The sequence below is a fragment of the Marmota flaviventris genome, chromosome X, assembly GCF_047511675.1.
Source record: "Marmota flaviventris isolate mMarFla1 chromosome X, mMarFla1.hap1, whole genome shotgun sequence".
Classification (NCBI taxonomy): Eukaryota; Metazoa; Chordata; class Mammalia; order Rodentia; family Sciuridae; genus Marmota; species Marmota flaviventris.
In genome coordinates, this window is record NC_092518.1 from 106518064 (window position 1) to 106543654 (window position 25591).

General features: G+C 34.5%; 1 protein-coding gene across 8 annotated transcripts in view; it reads right to left on the bottom strand.

Moving 5' to 3' along the window:
- The window catches only part of Thoc2 (THO complex subunit 2), a 120518-nt gene that overhangs the window by 63779 nt on the left and 31148 nt on the right, over nt 1-25591 (bottom strand). For 7 of the 8 annotated variants that reach the window (XR_011705719.1, XR_011705718.1, XM_071606631.1 and 4 more), the window contains exons 5-8: nt 21995-22065; nt 21063-21184; nt 20366-20499; nt 10947-11113 (exon numbers count right to left, since the gene is read on the bottom strand). Coding sequence is in view for 6 of the 8 variants with exons in the window: in XM_071606631.1 (XP_071462732.1) it covers nt 10947-11113; nt 20366-20499; nt 21063-21184; nt 21995-22065 (494 nt within the window). In the remaining 2 variants the exon portion in view is untranslated. Of the gene's footprint in view, nt 1-34; nt 4147-10946; nt 11114-20365; nt 20500-21062; nt 21185-21994; nt 22066-25591 lie in introns of those variants that run through there. The other variant, XM_071606633.1, reaches the window with a different exon arrangement.

The window sequence follows — 25591 nt, forward strand, 5'->3', positions numbered from 1 at the left end:
AAAAACAATTAGATTGAATAATTCAAGAATATACTTCATTGCTCTTCCTTAGCATACCAAACATCTGAATTTAGGACAAAGATTATTTTGTCAGCATCCCTTTTCACATTCCAACATCTGATGAACAAAAGGAAAACAGTTTCAAAAATAGACACCTTTTACAATGCATGTTAATACTTAAATAAAATCTAACAAGTGAGATTTTTATACTGCATAATATTTTGTCTGCATTTCTGTTTACACGTATGTTTTCATAAATTGCTTTTTCAAGTAATTCTCTCAGTAGACATGCAGATAGATAAGGCCGACAAACTTGGAAGTGCATCGGTATTTGATTTGCAATTTCCCCTTACACTTTTATTTCTTGGGTTATATATTAAGTGTATCTGCTTTCCCACTGACTTCCCCTTTAAAACAAAGTATCTACACAAATTACAGATGGATAAGATACAGAATGGCAAAGTCAATTCCAGGCTAGCCGTGAGGCCCCCACAGAGAAACACAAGGATCTTGGAATGGTGCCCATTTTTAAGATAATTTTTAAACTGCTAGGGTCACAGGAATAAAAAAGTGTACTGAGAATAATAGGCAATACTGTAAATAAAATATAAATGAAAAGCAAAGAGTAACAACACACTATCCTATTATGCTACTCAATAATGAACAGAAAACCTCTGTAGCTAAGACTCCTTCCATAGTTGTGATGGGTACTGTGAATATAAAATATGAAAATAACCAAACTAATACACTCCATTTAAAGAAGGCATTGTTACACTTATTTTTTAAGACAGATAAGACAATCATTGACTTAACAATAGTGTCCTGGTTTCAAAATGATTATTTAGCATCAAACATTTTATTTATTTATTTTTTTTAGAGAGAGAGAGAGAATTCTAATATTTACTTTTTTTTAGTTTTCGGCGGACACAACATCTTTGTATGTGGTGCTGAGGATCGAACCTGGGCTGCAAGTATGCCAGGCGAGCACGCTACCGTCTGAGCCACATCCCCAGCCCACAAACATTTTTTAATAAAAACAAATGGTGGTCAGGATATCAAAACAAACTCACAAAAACTTACTGACAACTTCCCCTCTACTACCTGACTTGAAAGCACAAGTACCACTTTAACTATTCCCTTTATCCTTGTTTAATAAACAAATTACCACAAGAAATCACAGACTCAGAGGTGAAATATCAACTCCCATACTCTGATCCCTATATTATTCTACACAATCCCAGTACTGTCCTATTTCACGTTTCCACGTTCTTAAAATACTTCCATGGAATCCTCTGAAATTCATGATCACACTCAGCAAAACACCCTATATTCTGACCTCTCCTCTAAATGTTCCCTCTACCTTGATGCTTGAATAGAGAGCTTGGCTCACTCTGAGAACACCAATGGCAATGGCACAGTAACCCTCATACTATCAGGCCTGGGTTAATGTAGGAGCATTATTTCCATATTTGTTTCCAGTCAGTTCTCCCTCCATCCTCCCTAAAGCCTTTTCAGCTTTGAATTCCATATCACTCACTACCCTTCATTATAGCTATAATCTAATTTCATTCTATTGTAGTTAGAAGATACTTTGTGTGATTTCAATTAAGTATTGTTTTGGTCGGGTGTTGTGGCATACATTTGTAATCCCAGTGGCTCAGGAGGCTGAGGTAGGAGGCTCACAAGTTCAAAGCAAGTCTCAGCAACTTAGCAAAGCTCTGTCTCAAATTAAAATATAAAAAGGGCTGGGATTGGGGCTCAGTGGTTATGCACTCCTGGGCTCAAATCCCAGTAGCCACCACCCCCCCTCCAAAAAAAAAAAAACTTGTTTTGTAATCTGATGGTCTATGCTGGAGAACATCCCATGTACATTGAGAAAAATGTATTCTGTTGTTGAGCATTCTATACATGTCTATCAGACCTAATTAGCTTATTGTTCAAATCTTTTATTTCCTTACTTTTGTCTAGTTGTCTTAACCATGAATGAGAGCAGGATATAGAAATGTCCAATGATGATAACTTTCCTCCAATTCTATCAATGTTTTCTTCATATACTTAGGAGACCTGGTATTCAGTACATGTATGTTTATACAACTATTATATCTTCATGATATGTTGTCCATTTTATCAATATATAAAGTCCTTCATTATCTTGTAAATATTTTTGCCTTGAAGTCTGTTTTGTCTGATATTAATCAACTCATCCCAGCTTTTTCCTCAATACTGCTTACATGGAATATCTTTTTCAATACTTTCACTTTCAAATGTTGTATCTTTTTGCTATAAACTGAGTTTCTTACAGAAAACACATTGCTGGATCACACATTCTGCCAAATTCTGCCTTAAATAAAACTATTTGAAACTATTTAAAGTGAGTTTTAATCTATTTACATTTAAAATAATTACTGATAAGGACAAACTTCTGGCATTTTCCTTTTTATTTTCATACTTTTTTGTTCCTCATTTCCTCCATTACTGTCTTCTCTCATGTTTGATTACATTGTATGTGCCATTTTTATTCCTTCTTTTCCTTTTGTTTTTTTTTTCCCCTTAGTGATTACCTTGGATATTGCAATTAATATTTAAACTCAGAACAACCTAGTTTGAATAAATACCAACTTAGCTTCAATGGTATTTAAAAAGTCTATACATATACATCTCTCCCTCCCTCCTTCCCTCTTTAAATTGCTAGTCACAAATCCATCTTCATACAGTAGGCCACTTACCAGATTAATAATTATTGTTTTATGTCTTTTTAAAAATCATACAGGGAAAAAAAGAGGAGTTATAAACCAAAAGTATAATAATACTGGCTTTTATATTTTACTTATGTAGTTACCTTTGCCAGTGTTCTTTATTTTCCATATGGCTTCAAGTTATTGTCATTTCAGCATGAAAGACTGTTTAACATTTACTATAGGGCAGGTCTATTAGCAACAATATCCCTTGGCTTTAGTTATCAAGATTTCTCACTTTTCAAACATAGTTTTGCAAAACAGAATTCTTGACTTAGTTTTTTCCTATATGCCATTATATCTACCTTCTGATTTCCATGGTTTCCAAAGAGAAATCAGATGTCAAATTTACTAAGGATCCTTTGCACTGATGGGTATCTCTCTTACCATTCACAATATTCATTTTTTACCTTAATCTTTTAAAAACTTTAATGTCTCAGTGTGGATTTTTAAGTTTATCCTGCTTGATCTTCACTGAGCTGCTTAGATGTGTTGATTCATATCTTTCATCAGATTTGGGAAGTTTTCAACCATTATTTCTTCAGATATTCTTTCTGTCCCTTTCTCTCTCTTCTCCGTCCAGGATTCCCATGATGCATATGTGGTACATCTCACGATATCCTCTTAGGCTCAGTTAATTTTCTTCATTTTTCATCTCTTTCTGCTCCTTATACTGCATAAACTCACTTGATTTATCGAGTTGGCTGACCACTCCTTATGCCTGCTCAAATATACTAGTGAACCACTTTGGTGATTTTTCCATTTGAATTACTGTACCATTCAACTCCAGAATCTGTCTTTGGTTCCTTTTCATAATTTTTATCTTTTTATTGTTATTATCTATTTGGTGAGGCAGCACTCTAGTTTTCATAAGCATGTCTGCATATACTGGTTTAAATTCTTTATTTGGTATGTCTGGGCTTTCCTCAGACACAGTTTCTAATAATTTCTTTTGTCTTATGAATGAGCCATACTGTCTCTCCATGCTTAATTAGTTCTTACTGAATACTAAACATGTTGAATGTTATGTGACAACTCTAGAAATCAGATTCTCCACCCCATCCCCAAAGATTTGTTGATAGTGCTTTGTGTGGTTTATTGATGTCATTAATAGTGACTTTGCTAAACTTTTTGCAAAGTCTATATTCTTTGACATTTGTGGCCACTGAAATCTTTCTTTTAACTTAGTATCCAACTAGTAGACTGACAATTTTCTTTAAGATCTGTAGCAAACAAATGGGGGAGGAACACTCCCAGTCTTTGCAGACTGATACAGTGTAAAGGCACTGTTTTGCCAGGCCATTTACAATTCTGCCTTAGTCTTCACATCCTGTTTGATCACAGCATACCAACCAAAGCAGAAAGCTTAGGGTCTTCTTAGGCCTTTTCTAACCATGTGTTTAGCTCTGGGCACAGCATGGCCTTCTCAACTTCCTGGTATATGCAAAAGCTTTATAAAAGTCCTTATTTTCCCATCTATCTCCTTTTCTAACTTCTTCCCTGTCAGGCTTCTAAATCTCCCTGCTATTTGTCTCAATTTGCTCTAGGCTGCTACAGCCAATAGTTGTGCCTTCAAATTGGAAAAAGCAGCCCCAGCCATGGGAAAACACTCAGTTAAAAGAAACAAAGGCAGGCCACCAAGCTGGTCCTTCAGGGAGCAGCCAGACAGATGGAGACCCATAAATACAATTCTTTGAACATAATACTTTGCTCCCTCTGGCATTAGCAACCTGCACCAGAAATGTAGGATTCTCTCATTACAATTACTATTGATTTGGATATGGAGGAGAGTAGGCAGACAATTAAAATGTCATAACACTCCTTTACCCCCCAGTTACAGCTTCATTCTTCAAAAACCTTTCCCTGGATGTTATAAGATTTTTTTACTAGATTTTAAAACTCTGCAAAGTTGACAGTTTTTGCCAGTTCGTTAGTTGTTTCTGTAGAGGGACAGAGCTCTAGATTTCCCTACTATGTTATTTTAGGTCATATCCTGTCACTGCCATCTTAAGACCTCTGGGTTAATTCTCTTTCATTTCTGACTTTCCCTTCACTTCTGACTCACTATCACTCTAATTCTACCTTTTATTGTCATTAAGACAAGAGTCTCACTGTGTTGCCCGGCCTTGTCTTGAACTCCTGGGCTCCAGTGATCCTTCTGCCTCAGTGTCCCGAGTAGCTGATTCTATAGGTGTATGTTACTACACCTGATTCCCTCCTTCCTAACTTTTGGATGTTTTCATATGCAGGTATGAGCTTCTACCACACTAGTCTCTCAATTCCTTTAATTCCTTCATCACTTTCAAATACCTTCTCCTTTACCGTATCCTAGCTACTCACTCCATATCCTAAACCTTAATTTCACCAATAGCTACAATGCCAATTTCATATATCCAGCCTCAAGTGCACCCTGAATGCTGCTGACTAACTATACTCTATTTGTCTCACCCATTCACTCAAGTACTTCTTACCTTCTCTAAATTCCAATGTCTCCCTCACCTCGCCCCACAATGACGACTTTGCTTTCCATTTCAGTAAGAAAATGAGAATAATAAATTGGGTTTCTACAAATTCCCACAATCACACTTACCCACCTACCAACAACTGAACCTACATATGCTGCCTTCCCATCTGCTATTACAGGTGAACTCTTTCTGGTCCTATTTTAAGTCAAACCTATGCATCTACTTAAGCACTAAACTCCATTCTCTCTATCCTCTTCAAAAATAAACTGTTCCACATGGGAGGTATAGACAAAGTCTAGATAGGGCAGAGGGGTGGGAGGGGAAGTGAGGGGCACGGGGTTAGCAATGATGGAGGAATGTGATGGACATCATTATCCAAAGTACATGTATGAAGACATGAATTGGTGTGAACATATTTTATATACAAACAGAGATATGAAAAATTGTGTTCTGTATGTGTAATAAGAATTGTGATGCATTCGACTATCATATATTTAAAAAATAAAAGCAATTAAATAAATACATAAACTGATCCAGAACTGGGTACAGTGGTATATACCTATAATCCCAGCTACTGAGGAAGCTGAAGCCAGATAATCACAAGTTCAAGGCCAGCCTGGGCAGCTTAGCAAGACCCTGTCTCGAAATTTAAAAATAAATAAATAAATAAAAATAATAAAGGCTGGAAGTGTAGCTCAGGGGCAGAGCAACTGCCTAGAATGCAGGAGGACCAGTGTTTAATCCACAGCACCAAAAAAGGAAAGGAAGAGGAGGTGAAAGGAAGGACAAGGCAAAGGAAAAACTACTGCCCCAATAAGTCTCTCCTGTATCACTGATTGTCATTGTTGTTGTTTATGATGGTTGTTTTGGTTTTGGTGGTACAAGGGATTAAACCAAGGGCCTAGCACATGCTAGGAAGTACTCTACCACTAAGCTATACACCAGCCCTTTTTGCATTTTATTTTGAGATGGGACTTCTCCTAAGCTGTCCATGCTGGCCTCCAATTTGTGATCCTCCTTCCTCAGTCTCCCAAGTAGCTGGGCAGTTTCCCCCTTTCTACTCAATCATTCCCATATGCACACAAGTATGTTCTCACTCTCCCATCTTTGCACCCATTTCCTCTACCATCTACCACCCCATGTGTCTGCATACATTTGTAGTAACTGCTTGACAGTTGTTGATTCTGTCTCCAATTCAACTCTTCCCATTATATCTTACTACAACCCCAACTCCACCAAAATAGCTCACTGTTACCTCATAAATGATAAATCAAATAGTCAATTTTCAGTCCTTAAATGACCTATCAGAAGCATTTGACACAGTTGATCACTTCTTCCTCAAGTAAGCTTCCAAAATGCATTTTCATTGTTTTCCTCATACATGTTGTTCCTTCTCCACTTTTTCTGCTGGTTCCTCTTTCTCTCTCAGACCCCTTAACAACTGAAGTGCCCCAGTGTTCAGTCCTTAGGTCTTTCCTATTTCTCTCTATATCCAAACTTTGCTGACTTCATCCAATGTCACAACTTTAAATAGCATCCATATGCTTTTGATACACATATTTCTATTTGTAGCCCAGTCCTTTCTCCTGAACACTAGATTCCATGCATCCAGTTATTGATTCAAATTCAGTGATTTACCAGATTCAAATATCAGTTATTTACACTTGGATATGGAACACATATCTCAAAAATTAACACATACACAACTGAATTCTACATTCCCACCTCCAACATTCTGAACCCATTTCACCTGAAATTTTCTGCATCTCAGTAGATAATACCATCTTTATAGCTGCTTGGTCCAAAAAAATTTCAGAATAGTCCTCCATTCTACTTTCTCACATCCTGCATCCAATCCATCAAAAACTACTATTGCTCTACCTTCAAAATATATTTAGAATCTCATCAACATTCACTGCTACCATAATCAATCAGATGAATCCTTTGAAAATTAAAATCAACACAAATATGCACAAGCACATCCCACACACCCACTCACCATTCATACCACCACTGGAGGTTGCTACTAAAGAAACTCTTTACTCTGACAGCTGGTAATTAATGGGAAAAATTAAAGCACACGTCTGACTTTCCAGTAGAAACTGCATTTTTAAGGAAACCAAATGGCCTGAGCTGATAAAGGGAAGCTCTTCTTTGTTGAAGAATGACAGCTAATGATTATAGAGGTAAATTAGCATTAGTAAATCAGCAATTTAGAACCTCTAAGAAAAAAAAATGTGGCTCAAGAAAGGATTAACCATGGATTATAAACCATAAGAAACTGAATGTTCACAAGATGACATAATATTTACCTTGCTACTGATGAGAAGGGGAATGTCACTGTATAATGGAGGCATCAGGCTGCCACCATTACTGAATCATTTAAAGATAGTCATTAGAGTTATGCAATATACAACATTATAACCATATATTTTTGTCATTAATCATTTTACTCAGTATAATCAAGCCTTTAGACCCAACTCCAAGTATATAAGAAATACAGGGACAAAGAACAAATTAATTCAACTGTGAAAAAGCAATTATATAAATCCAAAAGGTAGAGTCTTCTAGGGATTTGCCTTGTCAATATTATTCAATGCTGTGGAGTGGGGAAGAGATGAGCTAAATTAAGAAAGTCTAAAAAATCTTTCTATTTGTTTACAGATGTAGCCTCAGCACCTAGTACCCAAGAGGTTCAATCAACATTTCTTAAATGAATGAATTTGGGGTAAGCATAACAGGGCTTGACCATGTTAACACTGTTTTGAACCAGAAATCAAGGGGTTGGGACACAGATGAGAGCCACAATCTCTTTTCCTGTGGCAAAACAACCCAGCCAAACTTGCCTTTTAGTACCCTCACGCTTCGTAGCACTTCTTTCCTACTGTTCTTTGTGCTTTACTTTATCCCTGTATTTCCCTTAACCCTGTAAGAGGAACAGAGATGTGCCTGCCCTACTCTTCAAAATGATCATGTGCTTTACAACTGCTTACATCTTCTATTACTCTTCCAAGTCAAAACATTCAGTATCCAAGGTTGATATTAGAATTAAATCCCTCTTGCCAACATCATAGTAGGAAAATTTAGTTCTGCCTACAGAAGCCTGCTGTTCCAAACAATTTCCAATTGGTCAAAATATGGGTTGGGAGAAAGGAGAGGAAACATCTTCAGGAAGTCATGGAAAAGGGGGATGGTGGAGTTAGGCAAAGTACAGGTTGACCATACATGCCTGGGAGCCAATTCTCAAGGATATATTTCCTAAGCAGTTTTTGATTTTCATAACTTTCCTTACTTTTCTTCCCAGATCACAAAATAACTAAAATCCCTGATATTTCTTTCCCTACCTTTAGTGGCCCTGGATACAATAGATTCTCACAAGGAAAAAAAAATAGCAATATAAACAATTTTTCTACTGCAATTAGAATAGAAACAATGTTAACAATTAGAACAGAAACAACCTTAACAATAGAAAAAATGTTCCTAGCAACAGAAACAGTGGACCAGTATTACTTAAAGCAATATGAGACTCACTCCTTCCAATAACAGGTTATTTCTAAATCAGATATTTTTTGGATGGATACTTCTTATATAAGAAAAACAATGCCCATTATCTATAAAAAAAAAGGATTATTTGAAAACTGTCAGGCACTTCTCCAGTATACTTTAATTCAGCTCAAAAAAAAAAAAAGCTACATAAGAATATTTTCATAAGATTTTCTTATTCTAAAACCAACCACTGAGATAACTTGATGTTATACAGTTCATCATTATTCACTGTGATATACTCTAAAATCTACAGTATCCAAAACCCTAACATATATTCTAATTAATCATGCCCAAAGTTAAATGTTGGCTACCCTTTTGCCACAGAGGTTGGCTTCATGTTCTCAAACCCAAAGCAATCATGCTGCCTCTTAAAATCTGATGGAGTACTTGAAACTCTGTTTCCTTATACTAAGAGTGTTTTCTCAGGCTCCTGACAGGAAAAGGAACACCCTGCCATTGCTAATTTTTAAACAAATGTGTAGTACTCTCTTGCCCAAAACGCTGCCATGCACCTTGTTTGGGCTTGAAAGCTATATGCTTTTGAATTCTGATCTGCTTTATCTTCTGGAGCATTCTATCTCCTGAACCATTCCAGGGAATGCACAAATAAAAGATAAGCAGAGGCAGTAGGTGCTATATCATTCTTATTATCCTAAACACAAGCTCCAAGAGTACAGGGATGGACCTTCCTCTTCAGCAAAGTACTACCAGTGTCTAGCAAAGCAACAGGATATAATTAACATTCAATGAATGAGAATTTTTTGACTAGCTGATTATCCCAGGTAAGTAGGCACATTAGCAAAGCTATACCAAAAGTACAGTGGAGGCCTTATTAAATTAAAATATTCCCTGCTCTCAAGAGAATTCTCTTCATAAAACATAGAGCACACATTTACAATTAATAAACATTTACCATAGGCTAATTCCAGACATTAATAAAACATAGAGTCTGCCCTATATGGCTCACAATCTGGCAAAAAAAAAAAAAAAAAGTTTATTCTAATGTAACCTGATGAAGTGTTAGAAATTGTGTGTCAGGTTTTATGTGAATACAGATTAAGAAATGACCAATTCTGAATAGGTAAAGTGCCAGTTAAGACTTTATAGAGCAAGTAGCACATTTATTCTTAAAAGAATAAATAGGAGTTCACAAGATAAAGAAAAGAAAGAGGGTTTTCTAGTTATAAGGAACTGCATGAACAAAAGTTCATAGCAATGTCTATAACTAAATGTGGGAAATAGCTAGTCATTTGATAATGACTAGAATATCAGATTTAAGGAAAAAAAAAATGACTACGATAAGTCTGAGGAAAAAAGAACAGTGCCAGATTGTGATGAGCTTTTTCTGCTACACATATACATTTGGATTTCATCCTATAAGCAAAGATTTTTTTAAATATTTATTTTTTAGTTATAGTCGGACACAATACCTTTATTTTATTTATTTTTATGTGGTGCTGAGGATCAAACCCAGGGCCTCGCACTTGCTAAGTGAGCATTCTATTGCTCAGCCACAACCCCAGCCTTTTAAGCAAAGATTTTTGAACCTCAATTAAATCAGTGATAATATGAAGGATGAATTTGAAAGAAATAACCAGAGGCATAGATTAGCTTGACAGCTTTTGTAGAGACTCAATGAAAAATTATGTAAGATATGCCTCACGTACTTATTTGTGTCCATAAAAAATTCCAATAGCCATTTTCTATATAATAAAATTCTAATCTTGACACACCATTCAAGGCCTATGACAACTAAAGTGCACCTACCTTTCCAAAGTCATTTTCTGTCCTTTCTTTTCCTATTTTATAATCCAGGCACATTCTAGACCTGGACCATTCCTTCAATCAGTTATGTATATTCACACCACCACATCTTCACTATCACACTGTTTACCACTCCTGCATAGAAATCTCATAACAAACTCCTACTTATTCTTTAAAGACCAGGTCAAAAAAAGGTTACATCAATAAAGTCTTCCCTGACTCCATCTTTTCTGAGACAAAATTTAATCATGCTTTCCTCTATGCTTTCACACCACATCATTCATACAACTAGTATGGTACTCATTATGATGCATCATTAGCTCTCCATTGCTTTAAATAAATCAGAGCTGAAACAAATCATTTATAAATGAAACTCAAATTAAATTATATTCATAAAAGTATGAATTTAATCTGTATATACATATATTTTTTTTACCTGGTAAAACTTGAATTTGAACCCAAGAATATGACACAGTGTTTGCGGTTCACACATACTCATGTAAGATTCTAATAAAGATATAAAGAAGTCATCGTGTTCTGGCCTGCATTCAAACACTTCTAAAATGACATCCAAAACTCTATTGGGATCCAGATTAAAGCATCCTGTAACAGATGAGATATACACAAATTCAAAAGTGATTATTGACATTTCTACTAAAGCCATTAACTTTCAGGGATAACATATAACAAGATAAAAATGGTTTCAAAAACAACTTCTTTTTAGTTTACTCACCCTCTTTTGGAGGAAAATCTTCATAACTTCCGAAATTATAAGAACACCATGCATTTTACAGATAATAATGTGACTTGCCCAGAATCATAGAATGGGTTAATGACAGAACTGGGTTGGAGCCTAGATCCTGTGATATTAGTCAAATAAACATGCTTCTAAGTCATACTATCTCATCAGTTCTTGATTACTCAGATTAGTGAAAGAGATCCACATTACTAATTCTTAGCAAAATAGGCAACTAAAGCAATTTTGAAAAATGTTTTAGGGAAAAGTATGTAGAACACCAATATATGTTTAAAGTTTAGATTCATGAAATTGGACTATCATTTTTAGAATCATGAATAGTTTATCTTACATACACAACAAAGCTACAAAATATACTTGTACCACTGATTTATATTGATAGTTTTTTGTTAGCATCCTAAAGGAAAAAGTGGTAGTCTACTGATACCAAAGAGATAGAGAACACCTAGGGAATCGGGGAATGACAAAGGAGTTTAGATGACACAAGAAAAAAAGGAAGAAAACAACCAACCTAGGTAGAGCATGGGAAGGAAAGGAGTGGGGCACTGACTGGGTGTCCACTGGCTACTTATCCATGCTAATCTCCTAGTGTGAACTAAAAAGGGGCAATTGGACCTGACCTTTGTAAACATTCCTACCAACCTCCCTACCCTGTTTTTTAACTCTATATGAATTCAGCTTCAGCTGTTACCACAATGATATTATAGTGAAGTTGTATCATATATACATTTAAGTTATGAGAATTCAACCATCTGCACATGGCAAAAAAAGAGAAATAATGTAAATAATATAAGCAATTCTATATACCATTCCTTTCAATAAAACATATTCTTATGACCTGGAGTGAGCATGTGATATCCATCTTCTGTTCCGTCAGTTCCCACATGCTTTGTATAAAGCTGAATGGGACTCTGGTATTGTAAATTATGTATTTTTTCATTAGATATTAAGCCCCTAAATGCAAACTAACCACATCATTGGGCCAGCAAAGAAACACTGGTTTCTTCTAATAGTAAAGAACTGTGCTGGATTTAGGGAGATATGTGAGGTTAAATATTTGAAGTTATAAATTCATGATAGTCAACTGAAGGAATTTTTCCAAGAAAACTCTTATATAAACGTATTCCTGCCCCAAACCTTTTTAAAGGATCTTCAGAGTTACTTCTAATAACTCCACATTTATTTTATTAATGCCATACTAACATCTGTTTCTTAGTATCTTACCAATCACTCAGAATACCAAATAATCCAAATACAAGTATTTTTTCCTCTTTTATGTGACACATTTAAGAACACTGTTTTTTTTTTTCAATTTCTCACACTAAGGAAGAAAAAAAGGACAAAAATATGATATTTTACCAATAAGAGTTCCAAGTTTTTGTAAATTATTCAAAAATGTTTTCCAAAAGCGTGGAGAAAAAAACTCCTAAATATTTTGCCTCCCTCTGTACCTCCAAAATGCTGCTAGTGGGAATGTAAAATGGTACAACTACTTTGCTAAACTTGCAGTTTCTTTAAAAGTTAATGTATCATATGACCCAGCAACTCCGTTCCTAGGCTACTTACCCAAGAGAAAGAAATATCTGTGTCAATACAAAGACTTGTACACCAATGTTCATAGCAGCATTGTTTGTAATAGGAAACACTCCCAAATGTCCACAAACATGTGAATGAATAGAGAAATAGTCTAACACAAGGGTAGCATGCATAGTCAAATACTGCTCGGCAATAAAAAGGAAAGAACTATTGATACAGGCACCAACACAGAAAAAATAATTATGCTAAAATAGTAATAATGTTGAATGAAATAAGCCAGACAAGAAAAAGCAAACTAATCTAAAGTGACAGAAAGCAGATCTATGGTGGACTGGCGAGAAGGAAAGGAGGAGTAATGGAAGATAATACCAAAAGATAAGAGGGTATTTGAAGGAAAAAGACAGGAATATGCACTATCTTGTTTGGGTGCTGTTTTCACAGATGTGTACATCAATTATGCCTCAATGAAACTGAAAAACTACAATCAAATTGCTATAACACTGACAATAGATTGTGTAAGACCCAGTAAATTCTCCAATCTTATAACAACTTCGTGTAATACAAAATCACTAGGGCTATGGCTATAGCTCAATGGCACTTGCCTAGCAGGTGAGAGACCCTGGGTTCAATCCCCAGTGCCACGCAAGAATTTTAAAAACAAATAATATAAAAGCACTAAAAAGGAATAACATTTTATCATGGAACCAAAGAGACACTGAATAAAATTTTCAAAACCAGCTAGCCAATAGTCACACATTAAGCCACATAGACAAAACTTGTGATTAAGGAGTAGAAGAGCAATATGTTAGATGGAAATCTTTTAAGCATTCCATTCACTTTACTTTGAAGTTTATGAACTGTGAACCAATGACATGTTCTATTTAATAGTATTCCTTCATCAAGGGTAGTCTATCAGTAATCTATGCTGTTAACTACCATTTCTTTCTAGGTTCAATTTAAGGCAGCAATATGAAAGAAGAGATACGTGTTTTTATAAATAAATAACAGCTTTCACAAAAGAAAAACTGGAAACTTCTAACCTCAAGTATCTTAAGTTAATCCAATAAATTCTGTTTATAAAAGTAGCCAAACTGAAGGTTTAGAAAATCTTTTTTTTAATCTTAATGTGTTAAGTAATAGTTAACCTATTTCATGAATAATGAGACTCTAATAACAATAAACTTGACTATGCAAAAAATACGTTTTATAATGGTGGCTGTGATAGGCACTCTTGTGTTAAGGCATCTTATAAAGGTTTTTCTCTATTCCAAGCATCAATAGACAAGTGATCTTGTAAGGAATCATAAGGTTAGCTCCCTACCTCTACCACCAGTTATATTAAGGAATACACACACACACACACACAAAATGCCTTTGGAGGAACAATCAGGAAACCACAGAAGGGAACAAGCAGAAAAATAAACAAATGACAAACTGTAATGGCTAGGGATTCCTTAATTTATTTAAATAAATATTAAATAACTACCCACTATGTGCCAGGTCCCTCTATCCTCAAGGAGAGTTCACACATTTTGGATGATAGATACTGGAAGAAATGCACTGCAAAATACCTGGAGTTTCCCCAAAGATGGACCAGATAGATGGTCATTATATTAGAGTGAATACAACTAGAGACAAGAAATATGATTAAACTGATTGCTGTAGGAATAAGGTCAAATTGAAATTCTTAGCAGGACAATAACAGACCAAGATAATATTGTAAATATGACTAGGAGAGATGTTCAATTTACACATTTCAGAAAAGAAAACAAAATTACAGACTCAATCATCATATCCCTGACAGAAGAGACCTTATGAGATAGAAAAACCAAGCTTTTAACAAAAGGAAATATTTGGAATACGAAAAGAATTCCTTTAGAAACAAGCTAATAAAAATATAGGCTTGATTATAGCCCACTGGGTCAGTAAAGGACCATAATACTCATATTTTGAAGACATTTTTAAATTAGAACTACTGTTACATGTGTACAGTTTATTCAAGACTGTCAGGTACATAGTAAACAAATTGAATCCGTACTTAAAACATCTACTGTCTCTAGAAGTTTAGAAATACCCACTGTATATTAAATGTTGAGGTAGTAAAATATATTTTAATAATAAAATATAAGAGATATCTCGTATATAAGATAATAATACTTAATAAAATGAGATATTTGTAAATATCTCTTTGCTAAAATTCCTATGAAATATTGTCTTTTGGGACTAGAACTGTTAAGCCACCATTGTGAGCAGTATAGTACTGTCCACACTTGTTCAATGATGTGGAGGAGGTAGGAGGGAAGCAATTGCAAAAGGTAGTATGTTAATGTGTTCATACTTGAACATTTTTAGATATCAGTTTTCTGCATGTTTTGTGCATTTTGTTTTGCTCTATATATAGTACATATAATGGACAAATGAATCCCAGTTTTGTAACATCTAGTCTCTAGATATTAAAGAGGTTGCCATATATGACCAAGTAGTTAGTAAAATTAGTATATTTTGTACATTTTGTACATTTTGTGTTGAAATTCATAGGAAAACTTGTACTCTATAAATGACTTCTGGATATGAATTTGTTTAGCCATCTTTAAATATTACATATGCCTATACTTCTCCACTGGAATGAAAGTAGAAAGAAGGAAGTGAGGAGGGAAAGGTTCAAGGAAAAAATGGTTGTATTAGAAGATAACCTCATATTATAACCATTGCCATATGTGCAGTTTTACTTACCAGTGCTACGTGCATAGTAGACAAGTTCTTTTGTAAAATATCTAGTTCTAGATATTTAGAAGTGCTTGATATATTTAAAAGTAGAATAAAACTTTTTTGTTAATAGCTTTGAAAAACTGATAGGAAATACTATATTTGGAATTGTTAAATCAACTCTCAACAGTTAAAAAAAACTTATGTAGACTATTTCTGCAAAATAGTGTTTGTTAAAAAAAAACAGCATCTCAGGGTTAAAAAAAATAAATCAAGATGCAGAAAAATATAGCTAATAAAAGTATTATTTTTTTAAAAGCCTATGCTTAAAAACATTAATCACTGTTTTCATAGCAGAAGGAAAAAATGACATTTAATTAACTTACAGTCAAGAAATTTTAATAAAGCCAAATTTTAAGTAAAGCTGGCAGCCAAATAGCTTCCCTTTCAAAGGAATAGGAGAAAGCTGACATGATGACAAGATGCATCTGGGCTAAATGGACCAGTTTTCAAATTAATCCAAAGATAATTAAATACTAACTATTCTCAAAATAATGTAGTCAAAGGGGTTAAGTGTACTATAAACTTCCCGAGGGGGAAAAAAAACTGTTTGGCTTGGGGTATTACTTTGTTTTCAATATTTCTCTGATCATTTGACAAGAAACCAAGAGGACTGGTGAAGTTAAAAGGACAAAGACCCTATCTTTCCTAGGTGATCTATAACTTTAGACACCAAGCAACAAATGAAGAAGGTTCTGAACTCTTAATTCTAGGAGAAAATAAGGATTAGAGCTTAGGACAACTAGACCCTGGAACTGCTAACCCCAAAACCAAAGAAGAATCATTCTTAATCACCAAAACTAAGCTCAAGTAAAGTAGCTCCACGACTAGTTTTTAGGCAGATATATCTATATATCCCTATATCTATAGAGATATATAGACATATAGATATATAGATATATGGATATATCAAGAATCAACAAGCTATAGCCTGTGGGTTAAATCCATTTGGCTGTTTTTGTAAATAAAGTTTCACTGAAACAGTCATATTTATGTACTATCTGTGGCTACTTTCACCCTATAATGGCAGAGTAGTTGCAACAAAAAACATGACCCCAAAAAATTAAAAAGAAAAAAAAAACTCTTACCTCTTACAAAAAAAAATTTGCTAACTACTGATTTAGAAGGAAAGAATACCTATCAATCACTTTTTTATTGCATATATTTAGGGCATATAACAGATGTTTTGATTTTTTGAAAGGCAAGCAGAAGGGTAGTATACTTAATAGTTCAACCAAAGGAGCCCAACTCTAATATTCTTTCCTCTAATTTCTAAAAAAGATGCTTTTTGCCACCCTGATGCAAGAACCACCTGAAAGGATCTATATATGACTTGGCAGATCAAGAGTCTACTAATCACTCTTCATTGCTCTTTAGTAAGTCATTCAAATTTAGTGTCAGACATGAGATTGCAACCACCCTACAGATTCATAATAGTTCTGCTTCTCTGCATGCACATGCAATAAATAAATAGCCCCAGGCTGTCAAACAAGATATAAACATTCTGCTGTGCCACAATCTTTTAGGGAGCAAACAACTGCCTTTTAGCTAAAGGATAATAAATAAGGATTTCTCTATCAAACCAAGTACACTGAATATAAGTATACCTAGCTTACATTATCTCTAGTAATGTACCCTGAATGTAAGTGCACCTATCTTACACATACCTCTCCTTCATTAATAAACTTGACAATGGTTAGTGAAGGAGAGCAGATATAAAATAGTTTTGTGGAAGGTATTATACCTTTTTAGATGGCTCCCAAAGAGAAACTAGTGGGAATAAACACAGAGAAATCCATCTGAAGATGTTATGAAAAATAAGATGCCTTGTTAGTGTGCTGTTCTAGTCAGAAGAGATGAGGTCTAAGATGGAGTTTGCAATGAGAGGGAATCTTAACAAATTCGTACACTCAAAAGAATACTCATTGGAATTAAAGTCTTGACTTCAATTTTCACATCAAAAGTTCCTTTCTCAGGCAACCAGGGGGAATGAGAGGTCATCTGCCACAGAGAAACAAGGACTGGGCAAGGGATATAAACTTTCTAAATTTCTCCAAGTCGGGGAAGAGGATAAGAACCACTATGAATTCTGTAAGAAAGGGAGAAGGAGTAATTCATTTTCTTTTTTTTTTAATTTAAATTTTTTATTGTTGGTTGTTCAAAACATTACAAATTTCTTGACATATCATATTCCACACTTTGATTCAAGTGGGTTATGAACTCCCACCTTCACCCCATACACAGATTGCAGAATCACCTCAGTTACACATCCATTGATTTACATATTGTCATACTAGTGTCTGTGCTCCGCTGCCTTTCCCATCCTCCACCCTCCCCCCCTCTCCCCTCCCCTCTCCTCCTCTCTCTCTACCCCCTCCACTGTATAACCCTGAGGGTCTCCTTCCATTTCCATGCAATTTCCCTTCTCTCTCCCTTTCCCTCCCACCTCTCATCCCTGTTAAATGTTAATCTTCTTCTCCTGCTCTTCGTCCCTACTCTGATCTTAGTTACTCTCCTTATATCAAAGAAGACATTTGGCATTTGTTTTTTAGGGATTGGCTAGCTTCACTTAGCATAATCTGCTCTAATGCCATCCATTTCCCTGCAAATTCTATGATTTTGTCATTTTTTAATGCAGAGTAATACTCCATTGAGTAATTCATTTTCTACCCAGGATTTATTTAGCACCCACATACCAGGCAGTAAGGAAAAGGTACTAAACAAACCAGACCAAAAAAAAAAAAATGCTGTCCTCATGGAGTATACATTTAGTGGGAACAAGGAGGATAAAATACATAGTACTGTTGTCCATCAGTATTTGAGAGAGGTTGTTCCAGAATATCTAAGGATATCAAAATCTACACATGCTCAAATCCCTTATATAAAATGGAACATTATCTGCATGTGACCTACATATATTCTCTTGTATACTTTAAACCATCTCTAGATTACTTATAATATCTAAGACAACATAAAATATACATAATGGTCCTAATACACTGTAGGTATCACACAGTATTGTTTAGGGATTAATGTCAAGAAAAGTCTCTAGACATTTAGTACTGTTTTAATTTTTTCCCTGAATGCTTTTAACCCCCAGTTAGTTTAATCTGCAGATAGAGAGGGCTGACTGTACATTATAAGGTCATAATTGCTAAGAAGAAAAATGATCAGGGAACAACAGGGAGTATTGACAGGGGTAGTCAAGAAAGGCTTGAAGAGCTGCTGTTTTGAGTGCATCTAGTCTATATACTTGATGGGTTAGAGCAAAGAGACAGCCCAAGAAATCAAACTGTTTATACTCATGGAATATCCACACGTCATGAACTTATGGTGGTAATTGTCACATTTGTTCTTCAGAGATAGTAACATATCCTGTTCTCTATGAGAGAAAATTAGAAGAAAAGTAATGTACATTTTCCAGTTAGATAAAAGCACACCTTCAAGCAAATCCCTTTGAAATGTTGCCCAAAATAACAAAGGAATAAAAAGGTATAAATTCATAAGGACCAAAAAAAAAACCAGAAGAAATAAAAATGTCAACAGTGAAAACAAAGGGACTGAGAAGCTTACATACCACAGTATTTTTATGGAGGGAATACTATCTTAAGTACATGACAAGATACAGGAAAGACAAATAATGCAACAGTACTAACAAGCTTCTCAAAAGAGATTTTAAAAACTACTGTAGGGAAAATGTAGAGCTTACCCTAGAAAGAACAGAAAAGAACAATTATAGGAGAACTTTTAAAAATGAGTCACTGCCAAACAGGTAAGCAAGAGTCCTGCCACTCTAGAAGACCACTCATCCTGATGTTAAATCAACACAGAGCAGAAGTAGCAAAGAAAGTAGAACTGCCAGAACTAGGCGTATTTCAAAGAAAAAGATAAAGTTGCCTTACCTTCTACACTTTTTTGGTTACCAAAAGCCAAACCACAGAACAAGGAAGACTGTAATAAGTATAATTTTATTTGAGTGCTTACAGAAAGCATTGGAGGAAGGGGATATGGATTAAACCACCAGCTTTCTTAATCACATATAAATTGCAAAAACAAAGAACCACCAAGAAGCTGGGGGAAAGCATTCTACAAGATAAAAATCAATGAGCAGGAAATAAGACTCCTCTTGCAGGTCTTAAAACCTAACAGAGCATAGTGTTGCAAAATCTTCCTTAACACAACACAACACCTAGGAAATAATAGCAGAAAATCTTTCTGCTCTCAGAAAATTAAGATTACCCTATTTTTCTATGATTCATTCAACCTTTTTATAGAAATTAACCCTCCAAATGCTCAATGCAAATAAATAATGCTATAGAAATGTTACTTAAAAGGGAGGGGGAATAACACAGCTCTTATCTGTTACACTTTCACACATTCTGCAAGAGGCTGTTATAAAGATAATGTGCATCAAAGTCTCCTTAAAGAGATTTTTTAAAATCAAGTCCAAAAGAACCAATAGATGCCCAGGTTTCAGGAGTGCACTGAAGATTTATTAAAGTTTTCACATTTGTTTATTTTCTGCCCTCTATAAGATGATTGAGAAATACTTAAGAATACAGACATGCTAAAAAGAACAAGAACTAATATAAACACATAAGTAACAGGTAACAAAAAGATTTTTCAGGAATACCATGTTAAATTTTATAATTACTGATAAAATACTAAAAGTATAAGCTAGGCACTTCTCTTATTTCTTAAATAAAAATAATTATATGTAATACAAGCCTTTTATCTTTATGGATATTATTCACCGGGTGAAAAAAAACTTAACATATAGAGTGTATATATCTTACCTATTAAAGATTTGATATTTTCTAAGATTAAATCACTAGTAATATTTCCAGATAAATCTTGCCCCAATTCAGCAATCAGCTTGGCATAACCTTCATTTTCTTCTCTTAACAAATTGAATTTTTGTTGCTTATAACTGAAATCAGAGAAATATCATTAAAGAGAAAATTTGAATTTCAATTAACAAGCTTGTACAGAAGAGTATATTCTTCTCATTGAATATCTCTAACTTAAAACAATCATAAAAATGGCTATTGATAGACAGTTAACCTCATTGTGTCTCTTTTAGTATAGAAAGCAACAGTAGTTCATAAAAGAACCCTAACATTACTTACATGGGGAATACAAGTAACAAAAGGAAAGAATATTACTAATACCAAGGAATAATAACAAACCATTATTTCCATTATTGATAAAGAATATATAGAATATGGTCATAGCTATGAAATTATTTTATTGCTAATAATACAAAGCATTGAGTATTATTTTAACTTTATAATGGACAAAATTAACATTGGTTTCACACATGTAAAACCCACTGCCAACTCAATAATCTTAGGCTACTTTTAGAAGGCAAAAAACACAAGACCCACACTAATCACAAAAAAATACTTCAAAGTACACTTAGAAACTGCTAGTATTTAAAATGAGAAAGTACATTCAGCTATTTGATCTGCAACATAAGATATATATACTTACAAAAGTTTTGTCTTGATTTTAACAGACTTTTGATTGAATTGCTGTGATTGTTTGATAAGCCCTAATGATTCCAATGTTTCTGGATCCAGGCGTTCCTTTAGAACTGTGTCTGAAACTAAATACTGTATTAAAAAATAATTAAAGAACTTTTATTCTTTAGCATTCCAATGATGCATCCACAATCTTAAATATATTAAAAATAACTTTTTTATAAGAATACAAAAAACACAAATTATAATTTGCAAAAAGGCTTGGAAAGTCTAGTGAACAAAAAATGACTACAAGTAATGAAATATATAGTATACAGCTCTTTCCAAAAATTTACTTAAAAATTATAAGCATGCTATACACTGCCATCAAACAATAAGAACTACAGATGAAATTCTCATTGAGTCTGTCTTAACTGAATTTTCACTTAAGATAATACAGTACGTACTTTGGCCTCCTCTAGTTTCTACTGTAAGTCAAATTCCAACAGCAAAGACAGGATATTCTTCAAGGTCAGAGTAATGGCATTCCTACTTGGTTCCTAGACAATGATTATAACAAGTTCTAGAATTTATTATTTTTAAACTACCTCCATCTTGTCCTTGCCTAATAAAGCGTTTATGAAAAAATTCAGTTTAAAAGCTATCTACAACCATTTCAACTTACTTTATTTATAAATGCTTACCTTTTTCTTTGTTAGGAACTTACTAGGTCAGGAATATCACTGAAAAGTTTTTCTTATACAGTTTAAATGATTTGGTAACAAGCTTATGTCATAGAAACAGCATGTCTAATTTCATGAAACACTCAATTCCAAAACCCAAATCTCACCTTATATTGAAGTCCATAGCATGTCAATATTCTTGTCCATTAACGTGAGTAACTGTGATTATAACTTTTAAATGAAAAATTTAGAAAAGGAACATATTTTTTTTAAAACTTACCAAACATGCTAATACCAACTGTGTAAAATAGTCTCTCTTGCTTTTTTCTTCTAAACAATTTGTCTCAATATCTATAATGATGAAAAAGAAAGATTAAAAATTTGACTAGACTTCCTTAGCACTAAAATAAATTGCTTATTTTTTAATGACTAATTTTATTTTTGAAATTTTTTTAGATGTTGGTGGACCTTTATTTTATTCATTTATTTATATGTGGTGCTGAGAATCAAACACAGTACTTCACACATGCTAGGCAAATTCTCTACCACTGAGCCACAACTCCAGCCCCAAGACTAGCTAATTTTAAAATGCTTCATTCTGAATTTGGAAAAATTTAGAATCACAGTAACATGAGATATCTTTCATATGTATATGAATGCTTTAATTTCTCCTGATATTAGAGAGTGACCCTATCACCTATGATATATCCATAAAAGTAAGTTGGTCACACAGGAACAACCTGCTCTGGCATTAGAAGCAACATAGCTTAAAAATATATATATACTGTTTTCACAGCTGGGCACAGTGTCACATATCTGTAATCCCAACAACTCAAAGAGGCTAAGGCAAGAGGATTGCAAATTTAAGGCTAACCTCAGCAACTTAGCAAGTCTCTAAGCACCTTAGGGAGACCCTGCCTCAAAATGAAAAGGGTGAGATCAGTAGTAAAGCACCTCTCGGTTCAATCTCCAGTCCCAAAAAATAACAATAATACTATTCTTAAAAAAGGGAAATATTCAAGTTTAATTATCACTTCTTGGAAACACTAACAAAGGGATGATTTCCTTTATTGCAAAGTTGAACTTGGTAATGACAAAATATCTTTTAATTTGAAAGATCCTCTAACTCTCAAACCTCTGACCATGGCCACTTGCTCAAGCTAACATATTCTAAGTTACCTGGCCACCAACATTATGAAAAGACAATACTAAAAGATACTTAACATCTTATTTTGAATGACAATTCTAGTCACTAAATTAAAAATTATTCATATTTATGTTTTCTTTCTACTGAAATATTTAAAACCAGGACCTCCCTGAGTTTCAACAAATTATTCAGAAAGCTTGTCAAGCTAGTTCTGGATTTGAGATGTGCAGAAATAAAACAATTGGTGGTAAATGCCAAGCATCAAAAATTCCAACCAGGATTGGCAGAAAGGCACACAAGGCTGATTTCAGGATTATTGCTCTAACTGATTACATACTATAAGCCTATCTTTGAATTTGATAACTTAGAATATTAAAAAGGCACCAATTTTAGTGAAGTAATAAAAATTGGTCTCTATGTGGTCTCCCAAAACAACAGAAGTCCTTTCACAGCTTTGCTTAGTTTACTTTCTATTGTCAAGACCGAAAATCAAAAGAAAGGGGGATTTATCATCAAACATAACCATATTTTTCTGGCCCTTTTTCATCTTTCCTTCTTCAAGAGTTGCCATTTCTCCATATCCTGGCCACTACAAGTAAGCACAAAGCCAGCTCAAGTGTATTAAGGAAATGTTAAGGGTTGGGGATATGGCTCAGTGGTATAAACACTTGTCCAGCATGTGTAAGGCCTTGTGTGCACTCTGTTGCACCAAAGAGGGGGGGTGGGGTTAGGGTGTAATCTATGCATGCAAAATGCAATATGATCTCCAATTTCTCATTAAGACTTTTTAGTCTGTTTGTATCTCTCATCAGGGACTCACTTTTCTCACACTATTAATCTGTTCTTCTGGTTCTTCCTCAATCTAGAACTTTAAGGATACTGACCTGAAAGGGCTGAAGCTAGTCTGTAATCACTCTTTGAACCAATAACTACTTATCCTCCAGGGCCCTTAAGTCCATAATATTCACTCCCCAAGGTCCTTAAGATCAGAGAACCTATGAACAGATTCATTTTCTTCAAGTCAAGGCTGCTCTCCTCTCAGCCACCTAACATGATGATTATGATATCATTATCTCAAGTTCTGACCATATGAGCAAATGCTTAACAGGACCACAGTAAATTTTCAGTAAGTTCTTTTTAATTTCCCCTTCAATTTTAATAAAAAGCCCAACCATTTCCAACTCTTGTCCTCAGTATCTCAGAGGTCACATCAGCACATCAAGTTACAACAGAGTCCTGCTTTCAGGTTACTACAGCTTTCACACTCCCTTCAAGTTATTATGTGAACCTGGAAATTACAGCACCCTTATAACTCTTAACATATTAGAAAGACAACATAGAAAAATCACTTCTCTGAACCTTATTTTCCTCATCTACATACCTACCTTACAAAAGATGCTATGAGGATTAAAATTAAATTAAATGGTTAATACAATACCTAAAACATACAAGGTGCTCCAAAAATAGCACCTACATCATCAGCATCATCGTTATCATCAGCATCATTACAGATAGCTCACATTCTTATTCCTATTCTCCTACCTTGGTCTGGGGTCACCCTTGGATTGTATTTTATTTTCTGCCAAGGGTTGGGGTGGGTGAGTGAGGGAGCAGGTGAGGGAAATTCTCTTTCCAACTGTGCCATCCTAATCTTGCTTGTAAAAATGGGCTGGATAAGCTAAAAGAAATTTCCCAAGAGAACCAGACATCATCTTAATGAATTCATGTTACCAATAAAAAGCAATGACTTGGGCTGGGGTTGTGGCTCAGCAGTAGAACGCTCGCCTAGCACATGCAAGGCACTGGGTTCAATCCTCAGCACCACATAAAAAAATAAATAAAATGAAGGTATTGTGTCCAACTACAATTTCATATGTATATATATAGTGTGTGTGTATATATGTACATATACACACATATATATATGCAATGACTTGTAACAATAATTCACATCACTAAATAATTATGAAGGGAAACTATATGCTAATAAAGTTAATAAAGACATTACTAGAACAAGTAAGCTGATAATTGATTACAAACTATGCTCTTGATTTTTTTGTTTGTTTTGGTGTGGTGGTGGTAGTGGAGATCGAGCCCAAGGGGCATTCTCCCAATGAACTACAGTCCCACCACCTTTTATCTTTTATATTTTGAGACAAGGTCTAAGTTGCTAGGGCTGGCCTCAAACTTGTAATCCTCCTGGCCTGGGTCTCCTGAGTAGCTGGGATTTCAGCAGGGCACCACGATGACCAGACACCTAACACTATTATTAAGGAACAATAGCTTTCACAAAACACCACCTACAAATCAGTCTTTCAGTCTTACAAATATATTGTTAAAAAAAAATCAAAATTGAAACTTGTTTCATATCATACTTTCTTATAAACTAACAAAATATCTTTAGCACTTATTTTAAAAATTAAGTTCAAAGGTTTTCTATTTGGCATCAATCAATCAATCCACCTGAGAGCCGGAACATGTACTTTATCTTCCAAAAAGGACAGTTTTGAGATTGAAAGAGGGCACTATCGATAATCATACCAGGAAAAATAAAACTAAAACACATGGTCGCCCTATCAATGGTTTGTTCTTTTCATTTATCACTCACAGTCCACATATAATTTGACCTGTTCCCAACATAACCACTATTATGAAATTTGAAACATCCCAAAAGATCAAGCACAGACATTTATATATTTGTTGAGATCAAATTCTGGACTCTCAGTGAAA